The sequence below is a fragment of the Amyelois transitella genome, chromosome 9 (assembly GCF_032362555.1).
Source record: "Amyelois transitella isolate CPQ chromosome 9, ilAmyTran1.1, whole genome shotgun sequence".
In the NCBI taxonomy this organism is placed as follows: Eukaryota; Metazoa; Arthropoda; class Insecta; order Lepidoptera; family Pyralidae; genus Amyelois; species Amyelois transitella.
The window spans coordinates 9,207,436-9,228,248 of record NC_083512.1 but is presented as its reverse complement, the minus strand read 5'-3'; the positions used below and the strand labels follow the sequence as shown (position 1 = coordinate 9,228,248).

Sequence of the window (20,813 nt, the reverse complement as noted above, 5' to 3'; positions counted from 1 at the left end):
ACAAACACAGTTTTTGTACGAAAAAGGAAAATCAAATAAGAGGCTACTTCTGATACCTGGGACTCGAATTCAGTTAAAATTTTTCCACATAATATTTAGGTTTGACAACAACTGAACTGTGATAAGATTCAACTTACAGAATTGAGTGTGATGACATAAGAAGTGTCCTGCTCATTGTACACAGTCAGAGCAGACAGCACGTCCTCTCCGTCCGTATCGGAGTTGTCTAGATCCAGTTTGAAGTCCCTCAGTTCGCGGTATCCCTCAGGAGTGGGGGCCCGCAAACTTCCGCCTGGGCTTTCTGACGGGTTTCCTAGTGTAAAAAAATTAAAAATATATTTAATAGTTATAGGGTGTTTTGTCATTTGGGCATCGACATTTATTGGGTGAAGATTTTGAGGTTTTAATTTGAATCTAAGTTAACAACATGATCAAATCAGAGCGAACCATACACACTCATATATAACGTCTTTATCTATAACAGGGTAGATAGAGGATTAGCTTAAAACAACCTCTCGTATTTTGTTAAATTTATCGGAAATCAGATGAGGTATTTTCCATAAGTGTTGTAGGTATTACATGTTTTGATAGTTCCATGTTTTGATAGTTAGAACCTACCTGTAGAACTGACAGAAGGCTTGATCGGCTCCAACAGGTCTTTGCCGAAGAAAGCCTCCTGCATGTAGGACGGGAATTGCTCCATCAACTTCGAACGAGGCTTCCGACGAGGCTTCCGCTTGTTGCCTGGTGATTCTGAAAATAATTGTTTTTCTTTTTGCATCTCGTCCAACTTTGTATTCAGAACGAAATTTAAAATGTAGTTTAAAAACAAATGGGATAAAATAATTTTGCATTGTTGATTTTGCTACGAAATAACGTGATTATGTATTTATCAGATATCAATATAACAAAAACCTTAAAAGCTTAAGTTGGCTTGTTCATCTGAATTGACTGCAAAATTTGACAAGTTTCGCAAAAAGGCAAGGTCAATAACAATATCAACGGCGGGTTTGGTTCTATATGAAGGCCCCATATGTACCAATAAACAGTAGACGAAATTGAAACGTCCTTACCACCAGCCTGTGTGCCGTCGCCATCTTTATCATCGTCGAGCTGCGCCTTGCTGCTCTGTCTCTGTCGCACCACAAACCCGCCAATGCCCAGCTTGTTGAGATTCCTCTGTCTCTTTCTTCTCAACACCGTGAGGCCAGACTCTATTGTGTACACCGTGAAGCCTTCGGGAGGTGGCCCGTCGTTCGCTATGTTCCATAGCGTGCCTTCTTTGAGGTTGTTGTTCGTTGATACGCCTGAGAAATGTTAAACGATTATACTTTTGTAACATTTGGGTTGAGGACGTGCATTTTGTAATGCAAACCTGACTTAATACATAACCTCTCCCACAAAATTACAGGACCATTAACCATAGTTTTGGCCAGGCCCTCTAAGCATGATCAACATACTATTGTAAGGATAAACATGTGTGTTTGTTTGTAAAGAATTAAGTCAAACTTTCTAGATTTCATCAAAATAAGTGGGCCATTTTGATAAACTCTAGCAGACTTTGACTGGACCAACAGGACCAATAATTTGGACAGTAGCGAAGCTTGGAACAAAAATCCAGATACAATCAGTCTAGGTCAGTTATTATTTATTATTAAATTCTATTAAACTAAAGAAACAGTTTGACTTTTCAACTAACCGGGTTCTTCTTTGACCTCAGCGGTGCTGTCCGGCTTCGAGTCGTCGGCCATCTCGACGTCGGCGTTCTGAACCACTGTTTCAATAGATGCCATTATTTCTAATCCAACATCACAGCAGCCCACACAAAAAAGTCACCATTAGATTCCTATTTTTTATCAAAATTACTGAAGTGACAGTGATGAGAAGAGATAGGAAGTGACTTGGTATTAAAAAGCGATTTTAAAATGGCTGCTGCCAAAATAAACAAAAGCAAGATTTAGGAGGAAAAACAAAAGAAATGCTTTTGAAATTAATTTCTTTTTAAACAATTCTTGAAATGTCTTAACAATAATGCCCCTTAATTCCACACTCACACCCCATAAAATCCTCAAAAAGCCTTGGGTGGCGGTATGTCATTTCATCGCCTCCTACGACATAATAAGAAAAAATGGATCTATACAAATCTTCATTAATAACAACCAACCATGTATACACAAATTGCAATTCCAAATACAACAACTCTACTCACCAGCATCCTTCTCCGTGTTCTCATTCTTGAAGCGTCGTTTCCGTCTCGTGTGTGTGATGCCAAGGTCCGCTTCGAGTTGCTTCATGTGATGGGCGCCGCGTTGCGACAAACATACGTCGTCCACGTAGTATTCACCGCCGAGGCCGAGCGACATTGCAGTGTGTCGCGGAGTCGGTCGAGGATTCGTTATAATGCTTGTTGTGCTTGTGACGGGAGCAGCTTCTATAGCTCTCGCTAGATGTGGAGGCGGAATATCTCGCCCGCGACACATTACGCATTTGTATCTAAGGAAGATAGATATCTGGTTTAATTTTTGGCGTTCCTGATTTGAAAATATTAAAATATGTAGTAAATTGTGCAATATTAGGGTTCAATGAGACTTATGTTCGTAGTTATGTTATGATGTTATCGAAGTACGAGCGATGTTGCAGTATGTCGAGGAGTCTGACGAGGATTATTAGTAACACAATCATAACAACGTTATGATTGTGTTACTCGTAACGGCTTGTAATTTCTAGAAGACGCAACTAACATTCCACGAATCGGAACTAGCGAGCACCCATCGATTGCAGCTGTAGCACTTAATGATAAGTTCTCCTTCATAGGAAATACTAAAAAGCAACCTAGGTATCTAGGCTAGCCTGGAATAAGAGTGACAGAAGAACAAATAAAATACTAAAATAAGGATTTCACTGCGCAACAAACAAGATACTAAAACTACTCACCCTTGTCGACAGCAAGCCTCAGCATCGGCGTCGCCTCGTATAGAGTCACAACTCGCGTGCAGCCATCGGTTACAACTGAAGCACTGAATGATGAGTTCCCCGTCGCAATACGGCTCGGAGCATACACAGCATATCACGAGGGAGGCGCATGGGGCGCATTCTGTTAGAATAAAAAATATTTATTTACTTAGTGCACATAAAGGACAAGAAAAAAATTTCATATTTTTTTTCATTCTGAAACCACCTTCTTTGATGAGACTCCATGATGTGTTGATGTATGAAGTTCTTACATCCAATCAATACAGTTCTAAATTTAAAATACAGTTAAACCAGCTACTTCTCAAACGAACAATACAATGGGTCAGGAGATGGTTTGCATTAGACTATTTTTATGAAAATTAAGAAGCCATGATCAAGTAGAAAGAACTTGAATTACAAGTAGTAAGTTTTGATCAAGTAGCACGAATTTAGCAGTCAATATAGCTATATCTGAAAATTCCGACTAACCTGTATAATTGTCGCACCAAGCTTTGGTTTCCCTGGTGCCGCACGTCAGGCAGCGGCGACACCGCTCACAGCGCCACGCACCGCGCGGCACCTGGCGGGACAATAAATAAGTTAATGTACATGTATACGTAGGTTTGCAGGGTTATCACGTTGACAAGTCATATGAATCACCATCAATTTCTTTCTAGATGTGCGGTTAACCACAGTAAAGTGGAAAAAAGTTACCCCTCTAACGATGAGGGAAACATCGTGAGGAAACCTTCATAGTCAAGCAAATGGATGTGTAACCATCGATCAATCCAACATGGGTTAGGTCTGACTAACTGACTCATCCAATCCAGGATCCACGGTCAAAGGCATACCCCGGGCACCTCTACAGAGTGGTGAGGATGCAACCAGGACTAAAGCCAGGAGGAAGAAAAAGCGAATGAGAATTTTCTTTATAAGTGTGCCAGGCGGTGTCGCAGTCGTCGCACAGCAGCAGCAGGTTGTCTACTGTGCCTAGACCAGCATAGACTAGACTAGCGTACCTCGCTGAGCGGCGGGCGCGCACAGTAGGTGTGCCAGGCGGTGTCGCAGTCGTCGCACAGCAGCAGCAGGTTGTCTACTGTGCCTAGACCAGCATAGACTAGACTAGCGTACCTCGCTGAGCGGCGGGCGCGCACAGTAGGTGTGCCAGGCGGTGTCGCAGTCGTCGCACAGCAGCAGCAGGTTGTCTACTGTGCCTAGACCAGCATAGACTAGACTAGCGTACCTCGCTGAGCGGCGGGCGCGCACAGTAGGTGTGCCAGGCGGTGTCGCAGTCGTCGCACAGCAGCAGCAGGTTGTCTACTGTGCCTAGACCAGCATAGACTAGAGTAGCGTACCTCGCTGAGCGGCGGGCGCGCACAGTAGGTGTGCCAGGCGGTGTCGCAGTCGTCGCACAGCAGCAGCAGGTTGTCTACTGTGCCTAGACCAGCATAGACTAGAGTAGCGTACCTCGCTGAGCGGCGGGCGCGCACAGTAGGTGTGCCAGGCGGTGTCGCAGTCGTCGCACAGCAGCAGCAGGTTGTCGTCGCCGCGGTTGCCGCAGCCCTCGCACACGGTGCAGTCGAGGCAACGCCAGCCGAGCGTCACTATCACTTGCGACACCTGCGGGAAACTCAAATCGTCAGTGTATACACAATTGGAAATAAATTTAAAATTTTAAAATGATAGGTACACTTGATGAGGTCAAGAAGCACTACTATCGCTTCAAATGAAGAAGCGGCGAAACAAACTAAAATCTTTATATGCCATTACATATTTTGTACAAAGTTAAAAATTGAGTTACAAACCTTGATGTTAACGCAATAAGGATGATAGGTTTGTCCGCACTGCGCGCACGCAATCAGACACCCTTCGGAGTCAGTTCCGACGGCGCCGCACATCACACATAAGTCTTGAGTCAACACAAACTTGTCTTTGCTCGAACACAACACAAGTTTGTTTTCCATTCCTGTTATAGACAATAACATTAACTTGGTAGTCTTTGCGAAAATTGGGTGAAAAGGTGTTAAACCAAAATGAATTTAAAAAACAGAAGCATTATGAGGTTGAGAAGAGAAATTGATAAATCAAACAAATGAACAAAAATTTCATGCAAAACGAATTGTTAAAATGAAATGATAATGATGAAATAATGATAAAACAAAATAATAAAGGTGTTCAGATGTATGGGACACTAGATAGCAGCATGTTCAAATTAACTGTTAAACAAATGATAAAAAACATGTTATTTGATGGAACAAATGCACCTAGCAGGTAAATGGTCACATTACAACATGAAATTAAAATTAATTTAAAAGCGAAATTAAATTAAATCAAGTTTTGAAAAAAGATGGATGGAATTCATTATGATTCAGTAGTGCAACTTGTGTCCCATTTCGAAAACCCCATTATCCTTGGACAAAACAAAACAAATGAAACTCTAACCATTTGAAGCCTTCTCACCGGGATCGTCCTCCGGTAGCTTATTATCTGGGGCCTGGGGTCTCTGCAGCCCTAACCCTGGGACTCCAAATACGCCGCGCATTTTTGGCTTGGAGCCGCGTTTTCTACCAAACTCTAGTACTGAGCGTTGGCGTTTTTGGAACCCAAGCTTGCCGGCCGGAGGGAATCCGCCCTTCAATTTGTAACCGCCCATCTTTTTCTTAGCTATTTTCGATGACACGTTGTAGGGTTTGCCTTTGCCGAGGCCGACGTCGGACTGAAAATCAATTTTCAAATTATATCTTTGACGTCACATTCAAGTTCTCAAGTATAAAATGTTCAACAAGAAAAACATGAATCATGAATAAAATTTTACTGTAGATAAGAATAAAAGGTAACATGGTGTGTAATTATTTTAATAGGTCTGATAACCTCACCTTAGTAACGGTTTCCATAGCGAGAGGATCTTGTTCATGTTGCGAATTCTCGTCACCGAATGACGAATCTTGTGATGTTGACGCGGTGTTTTCATCTTCGAAGGCTAAAAGCACAAGTAGGTATAATTTATTATTATAACATTGAATCCTCGATTTGGTAAAAGCATTCAGTGACTCGATATCTGTTCATAATCGATTAATTGTGGTGTTTGGAGTAACATGCATAGAGCATAATGCTGATTTGGTTGCACGCTTGCCTTACATTCAAGCCTAAAGGGGTGAATCTCAACGCATTGAAAACCCATTCATATGTATGCTTCATTTGCTTCATCCACATTCAAGCTTGTCTGTTAAGGGTAATTTTTACCAGGAAATTTTCTAGTTTCATCAAGATAGGTTTGTTGAATGTAACTTTTGAAGATTGTGTATTTCCTAAGTACTCACAGCCAGCCTTCGTGCCAGTCATCTGCATATGGTTCTTGCAGATTGGGCAGTTGTACTCATAACCCGGGTTCTTCTCTTTGTTTTGCTTGTGCTGTAGCGGTTCTGCATCTGGGTCGCACATCCCGTGCACATACCTGCCAATAAAATTGTTGTTAAGAAAGAGTGATAATAACAAAGTTACCAATAACTTACCATCTTGCTTACCATCAAGCAGATTGAAGACACAAACTCAAATAAAACACTTGGTATATTTTTTGTTTGACCGTGATAATCTGCAGAATTGTCAGTAGAATTTGAATTTATGGATATTTTTGACTTGTTATTAATTACCTGCAGGGTTTTTAATGAACACTGACAAGGCTAATCTTCAGTATTCTTTTAACTCAAAGATTGACATAGTTGTAAGTCATCATCAACATTTCTGAATAGGTTCATGAGATGGCTAGTTTTGTTTCTTCAGTTTCAGAGTAATGATTCCATACCTCACCTCTGTGATTTTCTATTACCTTCGATTGAATGATATGGAATATGAAACGACTAACTCAACTGGTTCTGGGTAGTTGAGACATTCAAAAGGACCTTAGACCATTCATCGACCACAAAGCATAATAATGTACTCTCTGCCGCCCTGTAGGTATCACAGAGCTGCCCCACTGACCTCTTGCAGAGCGTGCAGCGTATCATGTCGCGGTAGGCGGCGGCGCGGTAGGCGCGGCGGCACAGAGGGCAGCACGAGCCCTTGTTCCGCTGCTGGTAGCACGAGTCGCACACCGTGTAGTGCGCGTGCCAGCGCGACGACGGGCCCGCGCCCGGGGACCGCGCTCCGCAGTCCGAACACACGCGGCAACACTGGGCACAAAAAAAAAGGATATTTTTCATTACACTACTTTATCGGTGGTGTGAGCAGACTAACTATATACTCCCACCTGCCAAGATCTATGCATACTTTGCTTGATTCATTCACATTTTTCTATGCGAAGGATCGACGAGTTATTGGAATAATTATTGTCTGAAGAGCTCAGGCTCGCTTATTTATATTATGACCCTGCTCCTGAAGTAACCATTAGTATCACTACATAGTGTATAAAACAAAGTCGCTATTTTAGTCTGTTTGTCTGTATGCTTAAATCTTTAAAATTACTCAACGGATGTTGATGCGATTTTTTGTAACGGGTTGAGTGATTCAAGAGGAAGGTTTTTATGTATAATAACATTTATAATTTTGCACCCGTGCGAAGCCGGGGCGGGTCGCTAGTAAATGTATATTTAAGTCATACACACCTTGCACTTCCAACCATACTTGGGAACAGTCGCCATCATGGGCCTGAGACAAGTCGCGTGGTACAACTTGTCGCACTGCTCGCACGTCACGGCTCGCCAGTCGGAGCCCGGGGTGGTGGCCGCCTCTCCGCGGCACACTTGACACACGCGGCACGTGCGACACGACCAGCCAGATCGCACTCCTGTTTAGAGAGAATATATTATACATCTTAGTCACAAGTTATCACGTCTGAAACTGGAAAAGTAACTTGCCCATCAAGCGCTTGGTCATCACAGGGTTTATTTATTTGGAAGACAAACAACCATTTACAAAAAATAAAAAGGAGATTAGAATTTTAAATTATTGCAAAAGGCATTAAATTTTCAAAATCTTTGTAATATTATAAACATGAATCCACAAACCTGGCAGTTGCGCGAGCCCCACGCAGGTGCCGTGGTAGTGCGCCCCGCACGTCACGCACGTCATCAAGTTGGCGAGGTCGCCGATGGTGTGGCAGGTTCGGCATTCTATGTCAGCGGTACCTGGCGACATGAGAACAAAAACCAATTACCAATCTATTTAAAAAGTTTGTAATACACATAATAATAAGTATACTGCTTGCTGTCTTGCCCAGACATCAAACTTTGAAGCTAACAGATGAAATTGCAATCAGGAAAAGCTACATATTAAAAATAAAAATATTGTTTAATACCAAAATAATTCTTGATAAGTATTTTACTCACAGACAAGTGGCACTTGATATAAATGGTCCTTGCAGAATGAAGATTTAGTCTGAAAGTCAATGAAACCGCCGGACGCTAACACACACGGCAGATGGTAATATTTACTGCAGCTCATCTGCAAAAAATAATAAAAGATAAGTTAATATAATAAATGACGAAACGGCGCAAAACATACTCATAATCAATTTATGACAAAACACTTACTTTACATGGTATACTAGCACCAAATCTTAAGCAAAAGGCACATTTTCTTTGCAATGCTGTGGTTACAATTCCTCTTATCCTCGCATCTTCTAGTGATTCCTTCTCTTCTTCTGAAGTAGATCCAGTTGCCACCTGGTCCTGGAATGGTGGGCTGAAATCTAGGCAACAACGGTGAAGGTAAAAGGCCCCGGAAGACACTACACCAGGGAGCTCTAGAGATTCTTGATAGCCAATTATTGAAAGTTCATCTGTGTGTTCCATATTGAATAAAGGTGTCCTGTAAGAAATATAATAGATAATTAACAAACTTGGAAGTTGTATAAATTGATAGGTTTTTTTTATGTAACCTAGTGTTTACTTGTAAAAAGAAGTAGGAGAAGCCAATCATGTTTGTTTGTAAATGAATTTTTGCAAAACTTGTTAAAAAGTTTATATACATACTTGCACTTATTGAATGCTTTCTGCCTCCGGCTGAGCGGTAATGCCAACTGTTGCTGATTCTCCATTTCAGGTGGAGGGGATGCCAACCCTGCGGGCACAGGGGTGGTGGGGGTACTAGTGGGAGTGGGGACGTTAGTGGGCGTGGCCCCGCCAGAGTTCAGGCCAGTCTCGCCCTCGATGCTGCATAGGATCTGCCGCATTTCGCCTTGTCCCAGCTGGCTTCGTTCGCTTAAGTTGCAAAGAGCGCATAGTTTTCCTGGCCTAGGATGAGACGAATAGAAAATATGCATTAAGGCAAGGCATCAATTATTTCACAAATTGTAGTGTTAAAGTAGCTTCACTGTTATTGGGTTTACTGAAAAAATTGAAGAATAGAAAGGAAACTTTAAATATATATTTTTTAATTGCTCATAAAATCTATAATTAATTTTAATACCATTTCTCAGGCATGAAAGGTGGTTCCTCTGGCGCAGGCATGGTGAAGTCGTCCTCGTCCATCACATCTTCCAATGAGTCCTCACGGCTGCCGCGATGTCGCTTAGCACCACGGACAGACCCAGGGTTAGCCCGATATCTAAACAACAAAAATTATGACTCTCATGTGAGAAACTGGCTTAAAAAAAAACATTGCAGTTGAAAAATTGTTGTTCTATGCCTGATTATCTATAAACACAATCCATAAAAAGATAAGTTAGTCAATTAGACAAAGAAAATTTGTTAATTTTTTTTTTATATGCAATAAAGAGTTTACAATAAACAACTTGCATTTCATTGTAACGAAACAGCACATTCAGGCAACTGGATAGGTAACCATAATCCAATATGGGTTAGGTTCCCCTGCAGAGGTCAGATGAGTCGCTTAGTGTAAAAACCTGACTCACCCAAATCAAGATTTACGGTCAATGGCATACCCCAGGCTCCTCTCCAGGGTGGTGAGGATGCAACAGGAGGAAGAAGAATGTATGGTAGGTAGAAAATGCTTCACGCAAACTAACAAGGGATGAATGGATTGAAATTTTATTACTTCCTTACCTTCTGACAATTTTGCCTTCTTTAGTCAACTTGGGGCCTTCCTTTCTCGGCCTGCCTGGGCCTCGACGGGCAGAGGTAAAGAATGGGCGGGTGTAGGGATGGAAGAACGAGGGCTGTGACATTGTCCCAGCCGGGGACGCAGGCTCCTCCCCGCGTGGTGACGACGCGCATGATGTAGGCGTAGACCCAGGTCCTAAGTAGAAATCTAACAAATATTTTCTATATTATTATCATCTACTTGCTCTTAACTGCAGTTCCGTCATTCCATTTTGGCTTATGAAGGATGATGGTATGAATATGGGGACTGCTTTTATGTCATCAACACTATGCATCTATATTATTTATTGTGTGTTTGCTACACACAAAATATCACATTTTCTCTATCTCCAAATATTACAATCTGTCTCATTCATGCCATCCAGCTAAACATAACCTTAGTCTTGGGTCTGTCTAGCCCCAAAGGGATATGTGATGTATGTATGATAATCTACAAGTATTGACATAACATTATTATATTTTATTAATTTAAAGTTTCTGTTGCAATTCTTACTCAAAGCTATATGTTTCCAGTGTTCAACTTTAGTTATCAATTCTGGTTTTTTTTATTTTGTGACGACCTTTCATTGGCTCTTTTGCAGGCTAACTGTATTGTATTTGACTATTTATAAGTTGCTGTCGGTCTTTCTATTATAACAAAATAAATAAAATATAAGTATCATCTTAACAATCTTTCTTTTGTAGCTGCAATCAGTCCCTATAAGTAAGCATTTTGATACCAAGCTCTTGATTGATTCTCATGGTGGATCTATTAATATAATCAATATTGAGATGGATTGGTATCATTGCAAAACTAAACATTACTTATGGTATGTTTTTACAACACCCAGAAAACTTGGTAAGAATATATTCTCCAAATAACAACCTACTTATGAAAAATAATCTTTACTTACAAAGGCTAGGACCTATCTGGCTTATATCAGGGGATAGCAACTTAATATACCATGAGTAGATTTCACAGAAATGGGGATACATTAAAAGGTAAGTATTGAATTGAATAATTCTTGTGTGGATGTAAAAAGCATGCAACAAAAAGGCGGGGAGCGTACCTGATGATGGCTGCGCTTCGCCTTCTTCTTCTGAACCATCGTCAGCTAACAAATCTACGTCTAATACACTCTCGTCCGGTACGTCCATCTAAAACAATGTCCAAACATACGGCTAGAAACAGTACTGCAGATCACCATTTGGCAGACGTGATAAAATTATTTACGACGATAGCATCGAAGTAATGTAAATGAAGACCGCCATAGTGAACGACAAGTGGATTTGCTAGTAAACTTCCGAACTTACCGCAAGAGTTTGCGATGGACGCCACTTCAATCGAAATTATGAAAAGTGAAAGATAACTGAATAAAAACGCATTTTCCAAATTTTACTTTACATTTAGAATAAAAAACTATGAAATTAATAAAACATTCAGTGATCGCGAACGAAGCGCACAATCCGAGTAGTGATGTGACACATTTCGTATTTAATATCAGTCAATAAGTATTAGACGATTCCGACTTCCATTCGATTATCGATGTATATCGAAACCCTTAGACAGCATACATTTAAATTGTACATTTAAAGTAATATGAACTATATTTTAATAGAAAACAAGCTTTTAATTTAATTTATACTTAGAGAATCTGAAAAAAAAATATCATAAATAAATTGTTCCCTTAATTTTGTAGAACGGAACGTAACTCTTTCTCGGTGTGCTATCTTTACCTACGTGTACGTGTACTTACAAAAAATTGTAGATAAAAAAAAAGTTACAAGCGTCTCTCTGCTAGCCGATACTATTTATTAAAATCCGTGTTTTGCTTTACTTGTAGCTTGTCTAAATTAACGTTAACCGAGTTTTGAAAATGCATTTAATGTTCAAATCATTGATTATATTACTAACTTTAAGTAAATATTGCAGTTCTTCGTATTTTGAAAGTGACTCTTGTTATTCATTTGGAAGTGGTAATGTTTTTCCTGGTGGTGCCCGAAAAGTTGATCATAAGTTACAATTTACGAAAGCTGTGAGTGAGTACAAACAACGAAACTTGTTTTGGTATAACTTAGTAAAAGTGTAATTTTTAGTTTAATCTATGGAAATTAATTATTCCAGTCTCAAAACCGGCACCAGAGTGGGAAGCTACCGCTGTTATCAATGGTGAAATTACGCAACTCTCCTTGTCCAGTTATAAAGGCAAATATCTGGTATTCTTCTTCTATCCTTTAGATTTGTAAGTACTATTGTTTATAGTAAGCAAGGCGACACTTAAATTTAATTAAACACAAAGTAATAACTTAACTAGTTTCTTACTACAAATTTACTAAATAACTAATTAAAATTTTATTTTCAGCACATTTGTATGTCCTACTGAAATATTAGCATTTTCGGAAAGAATTGAGGAATTCAAAAAAATTAATACGGAAGTAGTGGCTTGCTCCGTAGACTCACATTTCACACATTTAGCTTGGATCAACACTCCCCGTAAGGAAGGCGGTTTGGGGAAAATTAATATACCTCTTCTAAGTGATTTAACCCATTCAATAGCAAAAGATTATGGGGTGTTCTTAGAAGATCTAGGACACACGTTAAGAGGATTGTTTATAATTGATGACAAAGGCATTTTAAGGCAAATCACAATGAATGACCTGCCAGTGGGAAGGTCTGTTGATGAAACTCTAAGATTAGTTCAAGCATTTCAGTACACTGACAAACATGGTGAGGTGTGTCCTGCAGGATGGAAACCTGGACAAGACACTGTAAGTAAGCGTGATCTCAAGAAATAGTTACAACTGTAAAAATAATCACTTTTATATATATATATATATATATATATTTGATATAATAAATACATTTTATTCATTTCAGATTATACCGAACCCTGATGAAAAGAAAAAGTATTTTGAAAAAATCACTAAATAAATTGACTTAAAGAACTATTTAGAAATTAAGCCATACAATCGGGAAAGATGAAAAGGAACTTTGATAGAATTAAAAAGAATAATAATTTTATTTGAACCTGTGTACTTACAATTCAAGCAATAGGTTGATTTGTTTCATTCTAGTCTCATCATCTTTCTCATGTTCTTTCACATCACTCAATACTGTTAATAATCAAGTTAACTGATAATTTTTCATATGTTTATATTTTTTTAATACAATTGATGACTTATTCAATATTTGTTATATCATTTTTTCTATCTATAATTGCGTCCTAAAAAATACACTTTCAAAACTTATGTGTTGCTCTACTAAAATATTCATACAAAAGACTGATGTAGGTTATAATTGAATCAAAGGTACTGCGTTTTATAATTTACTAGCTGTGCCCGAACTTCGTCCGCGAGGAATAGTTATTTTGGGCATCGTTGAAGCCCTCGAGGATGAATAATTTACCCCTTTTTTCACATTTTTCATTATTTACATACATACATACATAAAATCACGCCTCTTTCCCGGAGGGGTAGGCAGAGACTACCTCTTTCCACTTGCCACGATCTCTGCATACTTCTTTCGCTTCGTCCACATTCATAACTCTCTTCATACAAGCTCGGCGGTTTCGGGTACTTTTGACCTGACCCTTTACCAGGACGTCCTTAATTTGATCAAGATACGTTCGTCTAGGTCTTCCCACTCCGACCTTTCCCTCCACACTCTCCTTGTATATCTACTTAGTCAACCTGCTTTCATTCATCCTCTCCACATGACCGAACCATCTTAACATACCCTTTTCTATTCCTGTAACTACATCTTCTTTCACATCACAACATTCCCTTATCACGCTGTTCCTTATCCTGTCACTCAATTTCACACCCATCATACTCCTTAACGCTCTCATTTCCACTGCATTTATTCTGCTTTCATGCTTCTTTTGCCATACCCAACTTTCACTCCCATACATTAATGTCGGGACCAACACGCCCCTGTGCACAGCCAGTCGAGCCTTTTTGGATAGTTTCTGACTGCTCATAAAGGCATGCAAAGCTCCATTCACCATGTTCCCCGCGTTCACTCTCCTTTCAATATCACTATCATACTTGCCATCTGATGTAAACTTTGATCCTAGATATACAAACTCTTTCACTTGTTCCACTTTTTCTCCTCCAATCAAAATATTACATGCTGTCATTTCTTTCTCCATTTCAAAAACCAGTGTTTTAGTTTTACTTACGTTCACTTTCATTCCTTTCTCTTTTAAAGCTTCATGCATACAGTTTACCATCTCCTGTAACTCCTCCGCTGATGACGCCAGTATAACCTGATCGTCGGCATAGAGCAGACATTTGACGAGTAACTCATTCATCCTTAATCCACTTTTAGACTCTTTCAAATCTGTCAAACAGCTATCCATAAATAGGTTGAACAGCCACGGTGACGCAACACATCCTTGCCTAACGCCTTTCTCAATCTTAAACCACTCAGTGTGCGCTCCGTTTATCCTGACACAAGCACTCGAATCCTCATATAAGGATTTCAGTGCTCGTATTAAGAGACTGCTCACCCCATGCATAGAAAGTGCTGACCACAATTCATTCCTCTCAACTCTGTCATAGGCCTTTTCCAGATCTACGAATGTGCAATAGACTTTTTGACTCTTGGCCAAAAACTTTTCGGCTATGCACCGCAAGGAAAAGACCTGATCAGTACATCCCATTCCCTTTCGAAATCCCGCTTGAGCATCCCATATTTTGTCATCAGTTTCATTCCTGACTCTATTAATCAATACCTTAGCATACAATTGGCCGACGACGCTAAGCAGGCTTATACCACGATAATTTTTGCAGTCCAGCTGTGACCCTTTTCCTTTGTAAAGTGGCACGATAACAGCCTTACACCAATCTTTTGGTACTCGGCCGCTTCTCCAACACAAATTGAAAAGGCAGTACAACTGACTAGCTACTACGCCTTTTCCTGCTTTAAGCATCTCGACCGACACTCTATCACACCCAGCAGCCTTTCCCGCTTTCATACTCTTAAGTGCTTCCACAATTTCGAACATTTCAATTTCGCCTTCCATCTCATTCTCTTTTTCTTCGCTATAGCAGAAATCTTTCTTATTTCCTTCCTTTTTTTCAAATAAACTTTCAAAATAGTCCTTCCATATCTTTAGTACACATTCTTCTCCTTTCACAACGCTACCATCCTGGCATCTGATCCTAGTCAGCTCTCTGGTTATAGTATTTCCTCGGGCTGACCTTACGGATTTCCAGAATACTTTCAGATTTGACTGAAAGTCTTCTGATAGCCTTTTATCAAAATCCTCTTTATACTCTTCTTTCTTTCTAATCACAGCTTTCTTAACCAAATCTTTCATTTTCTTATATTCCTTACGTGCTTCATTCACATCTTCATCTATAACCTCTTGCATTCTTAAGTTAGCTTTTGCTGCTAACAAATCCAGCCATGCTTTCTTCTTTAATCGCACAAGTTCTTGCACATCTTTACTCATCCACGCATTTTTGTGATTTTTTCCTTTCCTTCTTCTACTTACACCACACACTTCAACAGCTACTTTCACAATTCTTTCTTTAAATTCCTTCCATCCATCTTCAATATCGCTCATTTCCTCTAAATCTTCAAATTCATCCTTCAGTCTATTAATATACTTCTTACCTACATCCATATCTTGCAAATTTTCTACTTTTACTCTTTCCAAAGCGCTGGTTTGCTCCCTTACCCTGTGCCGCCAGCGATTGAAGATACCCCTTATCCGGGATATCACCAGTAAATGGTCCGAGTCAATGCCAGCACCGCGATATGCACGGGTATCCAGCACTTTGTTCTTCAATCTTTCATCTACAATCACAAAGTCTATCATACTTTTTAAAATACCTTCCACTCTTGTGTAGGTGTGGATCTCTTTATGTTGAAACATTGAGTTCGACACAAAAAGATCCCACTCTAGACAAATTTCTAATACACTTCTTCCATTATCATTCACCTTTTCGTCACCAAACGCACCAAGCACCTTTTCATATCCATCACGCTTTACACCCACCCATCCATTAAAATCACCTAACATAATAATCTTCTCATTTGGCTTGGTAACTTTCAATACTTCTCTTACACTATTTTTCATTATTTCTTCGCTCCTAATAGCTGCAGCGTGATGTTATATAGCCTAAAGCCTTCCTCGATAAATGGTCTATTTGTTCCTGAGATTAGACGTTCAAACAAACAAACAAACTCTTCAGCTTTATAATATTAGTATAGATATAGGTTAAAATATGCAGAGATCGTGGCAAGTGGAAAGAGGTAGTCTCTGCCTATCCCTCCGGGAAAGAGCCGTGATTTTATGTATGTATGTATATAGGTTAAAACGCAGTACCTAAGTAATAAACATGTACATTAGTGAAAATCCATTAATTAACAAAAAAAAATATTTCAGTACATTAAACCGAAGAAGTTCTTGTTGGATTAAGCATTCATATGTAACGGAAAAAGTAAGTAAATACTATATTGTTCACTAAAGGAGTACATTACAAATAAAAACAGTAGAGTACAAAGGCGGTGTATATAAACAGTACAGTAAAAGATTAAAGTACCTGAAACATGAGCTTATAAAATGCTTGATATCTGCAATCGAGACCCTTAATATAATACCTACTGAAGTTAAAGTCATCCGTCACCTAACTAATAAAAATAACAGTAGAGCGAAGCTAAAGCTAAAACAATAAATTTAAGTGATGGCCAAGACCTCCAACCAAACTTACAGACATTTTAAAAACTGCTTTTATTTAAATAAGTTAATTCTCCCGCCCCATCTCAACCAGGACCCCACTAACATCTTATATGTCCATCATGCATCATATTGGTCCCCAAGATGGTGCATCTTGGGGACCAATATGATGCATGATGGATTTGGGAAAGAGAATCAGCAGGTATAGCTCAGCACAGCACAGGTTCGCTGCCAGACCAGAATGAAAGGTTAATTTTAACAGCTATTTACACTTTAATTACAAATTTATTTCATTTAAAATGTAAGTTGTTATTTTGAAGTAAAATTTGTTTCTTACGTCAGATTTTTGTAAATATAAAATAATTATAAAGCGGTTACAAGACGCGTTATTGTTTTTGATGCACTAAGCTTGTGAACTATAAATAATTTTATTGTTGGTAGGTAGTCTATATTTATATAGAACAAAATTGGTATATAAATCTTAATAAAGTCAATCACAGGGTTTTCTATAAGCATTTTTTATGTAGTTATAAATATAAGTACTTTATTTATTTAGTAACAAATAATACAAAATAAGTTATATTATGTATATTATCAGTGAAAACATTTAATAGACATATTATTGATAAATACGAGATAGCAATATATAGTAATTATTATTAATCATTTCATACTTTTCGTTTAAAATAATCTCATTTCTTACTTTTTATATTGTGCCATAATAATTGGTTTATTTTATTAACTGCAATAGGTGCTTAAAATAAAATAAGCAAATACAATAGCTAACCTTAAATTAACATAGTGATATTAAGATAGAAGAAAAAAAATTTTATTGGGCGTATTACAGTACATTGTTGATAAAAATACACATTTTATCACAACTCCGAGTTATTAAGCTGTGTTTAGTGAATGAATGGAAAAACCTAATGCATCGATTTAATAGGTATGAGAATTAATATGTGTTAGTCGACCATCGCTAAAGACAACACTAGTACAAAGGAGGCGGGGACCAATATGTCAAAGATCGTACTTCAGCAGCTATTATTTGACAAGACTGTCTTACTTAGGGCGCGTTTATATGACGCGGAATGTTACAGCGTGTCGGCCGCGCGACGAAAGTATGGTGACCGCGCGGCGGCCGCGCGGTCAGGCCTGGTGGCCACGCCACTGCGAACCCGAACCATTTCCAGTTGATCTTGGTCTTTCTTAAAATTCACACGTGTTCGTTATGAGCTATTTGACTAAGAAGAATAAAATTATGATTGCATATTACTTGTACCGACAAAGCAAAAAGAAAGAAAAAAAGAATTGTAGAAAATTTTGGATTCATCCTATTTTAGCACGGCGAGAAGAGTTTGGTGAATTTCATACGCTATACAACCAATTGCGAGAAGATGAAAAAGAATTCGCAGATTATTTCCGAATGGATGTTAAAACATTTGATAAACTACTCAACTTCATACATGATAAATTGAAGCACCAGAACACTAACATGCGGGACAGTATTACCCCCACAGAAAGATTAGCAGTGACATTGCGGTAAGTAAATAAATAATAACAATTACTTGGTCAAGTGGTATTTATTAATCATTATATATATAAATTTGTAAGGCAGACTATATATTTGTAAAATCTAAATCGTCGATACTTGAATTGGATGGACTGGCAAAATTGTATTGCTCTCCACCTACGGTAGATTCGGACTCTTCAGAATAAGATGATTGTTGTGTTGTCGGACGTCCAGATCCAGCAGCAGTAGTGTAACCATACTGATAGGTGCTTTCGTATGATACATTTTCGCCTTCTCGACGATACGTAGTCTCGGGTGGTGGAGTAAAGTAAGGCCTTTTCGAACCAGCATTCTGGAGCTGTTGGTTTTTAGCTTTTATATTTCTCACAATAGACATCACCTGGTACTGAAACTCAACAGTATCTTCATCATTGAATTGTTCAACAGTTGGTAAAATTCCTTTAAAGAACGACATCATACGACTGTCTTCTTCTTTTTCAACAGAGTCCATAAACTTCATGAATTTTGCATCCACATCACTCAATTCTTTATTTTTCGTATTTGGTTTACTTTTTCCTGGCTCAGAATTCTTAAAATTTGAATTAGTTTCGCGGGGGTTGTATATTTTCTTTAAAAACAACATATTATCATAGTATGGGTACTTATGAACTTTTTTTGTTGCAGATCCAGATTTGTTTTCCCTCATTTTCTTTTCGCATTTCATCCACCCATCTCGCATATTTTTCCATTTCTGAATAACTTTTTTACCTGGAATTTAAAAATAATATTCACATTAAAAAATATAGTTATTTTTAATTCGCATGATTCCTCTTTATGTTTCATTATCAGGAAACATGTTAATTAATATTAATACTATTAGTATAATTAATTGCTTGAAATAAGTTCCTTAATATCATTTTATATATTTACAGGTACTTGGCAACAGGTCACACGTTTGCCGATTTAAGATACGCATTTAGAATTGGAAAAACAACATTATCGTTTATCATTAAAGAAGTGTGTAACTGTATATGGTCAGAACTAGTAAACATATATATGAAAATACCATCAGAAAATGAATGGCTGAATATTGCTGAAGACTTTGCTGTTATTGCAAATTTTCCCCACTGCCTAGGTGCTGTGGATGGGAAGCATATCAGAATAATTAAACCTACAAAATCTGGATCAATGTTCTTAAATTACAAACACTTTTTTTCTATTGTATTAATGGCAGTCGTTGACACCAATTATAATTTTATATTTGTAGATATTGGTGCATATGGCAAGGACTGCGATTCAAGTGTTTTTAAAGAAACTGTCTTTTGGAAGAGACTGCTGAACAATACACTTAACTTACCACAGCCTGCTCTGATTCCAGAGACTAATTTTCAATTACCGTACGTATTTGTCGCGGATGAAGCATTCGCGTTGCACAAAAATGTACTGAGACCATTTAGTGGTCGAGAACTCAATGAAACAATGTCAATATTTAATTATCGTCTTACTAGAGCAAGACGTTATGTGGAATGCGCTTTCGGCATAATGGCCAATAAATGGAGGATCCTCCATCGGCCTTCAAATGTATCTTTGGAGCTCACAGTCGACATTGTAAAAACCTGTTGTTTATTACAAAACTTCATACATAAAGAACAGGGCATAGGTAATTTAATTGTCGATTCAGGCTTTGAACTACAGACACTGTCACGATCAGAATATGCAGATCCTTTAATAGCAGACAATGTTCGTCAAAATTTTGCTGAATATTTTGTTTCTCCTCAGGGCAGTGTACCATGGCAAAACAAATATATATAGATACTCAAAATTATCAAATCACTCGTTTATTGCAAGAATATCACAGTTAAAAAACAATTTTAAACTTAACTCAAATAATATTTTTTTGCGATTTATGATGATGATGAATGTTCACAATTTTTTAATTACCAAATAAAAGATGGAAAACTTACCGTATGTGTTTTTTTCCCCAATTGGAAGGTCATTGAAATCTTCTTTTATAATTGAACATAGGTCATGCCAGGCTTTTAGTGTTTGACGTTTATCCTTATAGGATTCGCTTGTTTTATCCCAAAGGATATTTCTTTCTTCCACTAAAGATATCAATGTCTCAGGATTGATACTCAGTTCATCCATCTTCGAAATCACGATGTCCGCGCGTCACGATGTCTACGCAAGTCCAATGAAAGGAGAATGCGGGGACGCCGGCGCGGGGCGTACATCGAGAACATTCGAGTGATTCGAGCGAGACGGCCGCGCGGCCGCCGTGTGATCGAGGAGCGAACGCCGCGCGGTCACCGCGCAGTTAGTTACTCAAAATTAATTTCAACTTTACGTCCTAGATAATAAAACATAAATTTGCTATAACTGAACAGTTAGTACGCGGCCACCGCGCGGTCGCCGCGCGGCGGCCGCAAGAATTTTTTCGCGTCGTCTAACTGCAGCCTTAGTCTTAAAACGAATAGTGTGTTATCAGTTAGACTCTGAAATCCGATTGCAAGACCGGACTTGATCAGTCTTACTGTCGACGAGTCTGAATATCGAATAGGACGATTCACGAACGTTGACTAATCATATATAAAACTTTAATTGTAACTTTACAGTACACTTGAA

At 38.6% G+C, this 20,813-nt stretch overlaps 4 protein-coding genes across 4 annotated transcripts in view; 2 read left to right on the top strand and 2 right to left on the bottom strand.

The window, feature by feature from the left end:
* LOC106142796 (histone-lysine N-methyltransferase 2C) overlaps positions 1 to 11,463 on the bottom strand; it is a 46,833-nt gene extending 35,370 nt beyond the window's left edge. Inside the window, exons 1-22 of the mRNA XM_060945932.1 lie at positions 11,304 to 11,463; positions 11,060 to 11,147; positions 9,954 to 10,158; positions 9,358 to 9,495; positions 8,922 to 9,182; positions 8,481 to 8,757; positions 8,277 to 8,391; positions 7,956 to 8,075; positions 7,554 to 7,735; positions 6,931 to 7,121; positions 6,273 to 6,406; positions 5,829 to 5,932; positions 5,413 to 5,668; positions 4,758 to 4,918; positions 4,420 to 4,572; positions 3,442 to 3,532; positions 2,935 to 3,094; positions 2,210 to 2,493; positions 1,700 to 1,798; positions 1,074 to 1,307; positions 619 to 753; positions 138 to 313 (exon numbers count right to left, since the gene is read on the bottom strand). Of these exons, the coding sequence (XP_060801915.1) occupies positions 138 to 313; positions 619 to 753; positions 1,074 to 1,307; positions 1,700 to 1,798; positions 2,210 to 2,493; positions 2,935 to 3,094; positions 3,442 to 3,532; positions 4,420 to 4,572; positions 4,758 to 4,918; positions 5,413 to 5,668; positions 5,829 to 5,932; positions 6,273 to 6,406; positions 6,931 to 7,121; positions 7,554 to 7,735; positions 7,956 to 8,075; positions 8,277 to 8,391; positions 8,481 to 8,757; positions 8,922 to 9,182; positions 9,358 to 9,495; positions 9,954 to 10,158; positions 11,060 to 11,147 (3,564 nt within the window). The 5' untranslated portion in view covers positions 11,304 to 11,463. The remainder of the gene's footprint in view (positions 1 to 137; positions 314 to 618; positions 754 to 1,073; positions 1,308 to 1,699; positions 1,799 to 2,209; positions 2,494 to 2,934; positions 3,095 to 3,441; positions 3,533 to 4,419; positions 4,573 to 4,757; positions 4,919 to 5,412; positions 5,669 to 5,828; positions 5,933 to 6,272; positions 6,407 to 6,930; positions 7,122 to 7,553; positions 7,736 to 7,955; positions 8,076 to 8,276; positions 8,392 to 8,480; positions 8,758 to 8,921; positions 9,183 to 9,357; positions 9,496 to 9,953; positions 10,159 to 11,059; positions 11,148 to 11,303) is intronic.
* A 254-nt stretch (positions 11,464 to 11,717) lies between these two features.
* On the top strand, positions 11,718 to 13,176 carry LOC106142850 (peroxiredoxin). The gene is made up of 4 exons (XM_013344763.2): positions 11,718 to 12,029; positions 12,115 to 12,232; positions 12,353 to 12,758; positions 12,868 to 13,176. Exons 1-4 carry the CDS (start codon positions 11,867 to 11,869, stop codon positions 12,919 to 12,921), a joined length of 741 nt encoding a protein of 246 aa, XP_013200217.1. The 5' UTR covers positions 11,718 to 11,866; the 3' UTR covers positions 12,922 to 13,176.
* A 4,566-nt stretch (positions 13,177 to 17,742) lies between these two features.
* LOC132902071 (uncharacterized) lies at positions 17,743 to 20,157 on the top strand. The gene is made up of 2 exons (XM_060945803.1): positions 17,743 to 18,217; positions 19,121 to 20,157. Exons 1-2 carry the CDS (start codon positions 17,907 to 17,909, stop codon positions 19,998 to 20,000), a joined length of 1,191 nt encoding a protein of 396 aa, XP_060801786.1. The 5' UTR covers positions 17,743 to 17,906; the 3' UTR covers positions 20,001 to 20,157.
* On the bottom strand, positions 18,011 to 20,336 carry LOC106136647 (uncharacterized). Its single transcript, XM_013337267.2, has 2 exons — positions 20,153 to 20,336; positions 18,011 to 18,956 (listed from the first exon to the last, which is right to left on the bottom strand). Exons 1-2 carry the CDS (start codon positions 20,334 to 20,336, stop codon positions 18,295 to 18,297), a joined length of 846 nt encoding a protein of 281 aa, XP_013192721.1. The 3' UTR covers positions 18,011 to 18,294.
* Positions 20,337 to 20,813: the final 477 nt, after the last annotated feature.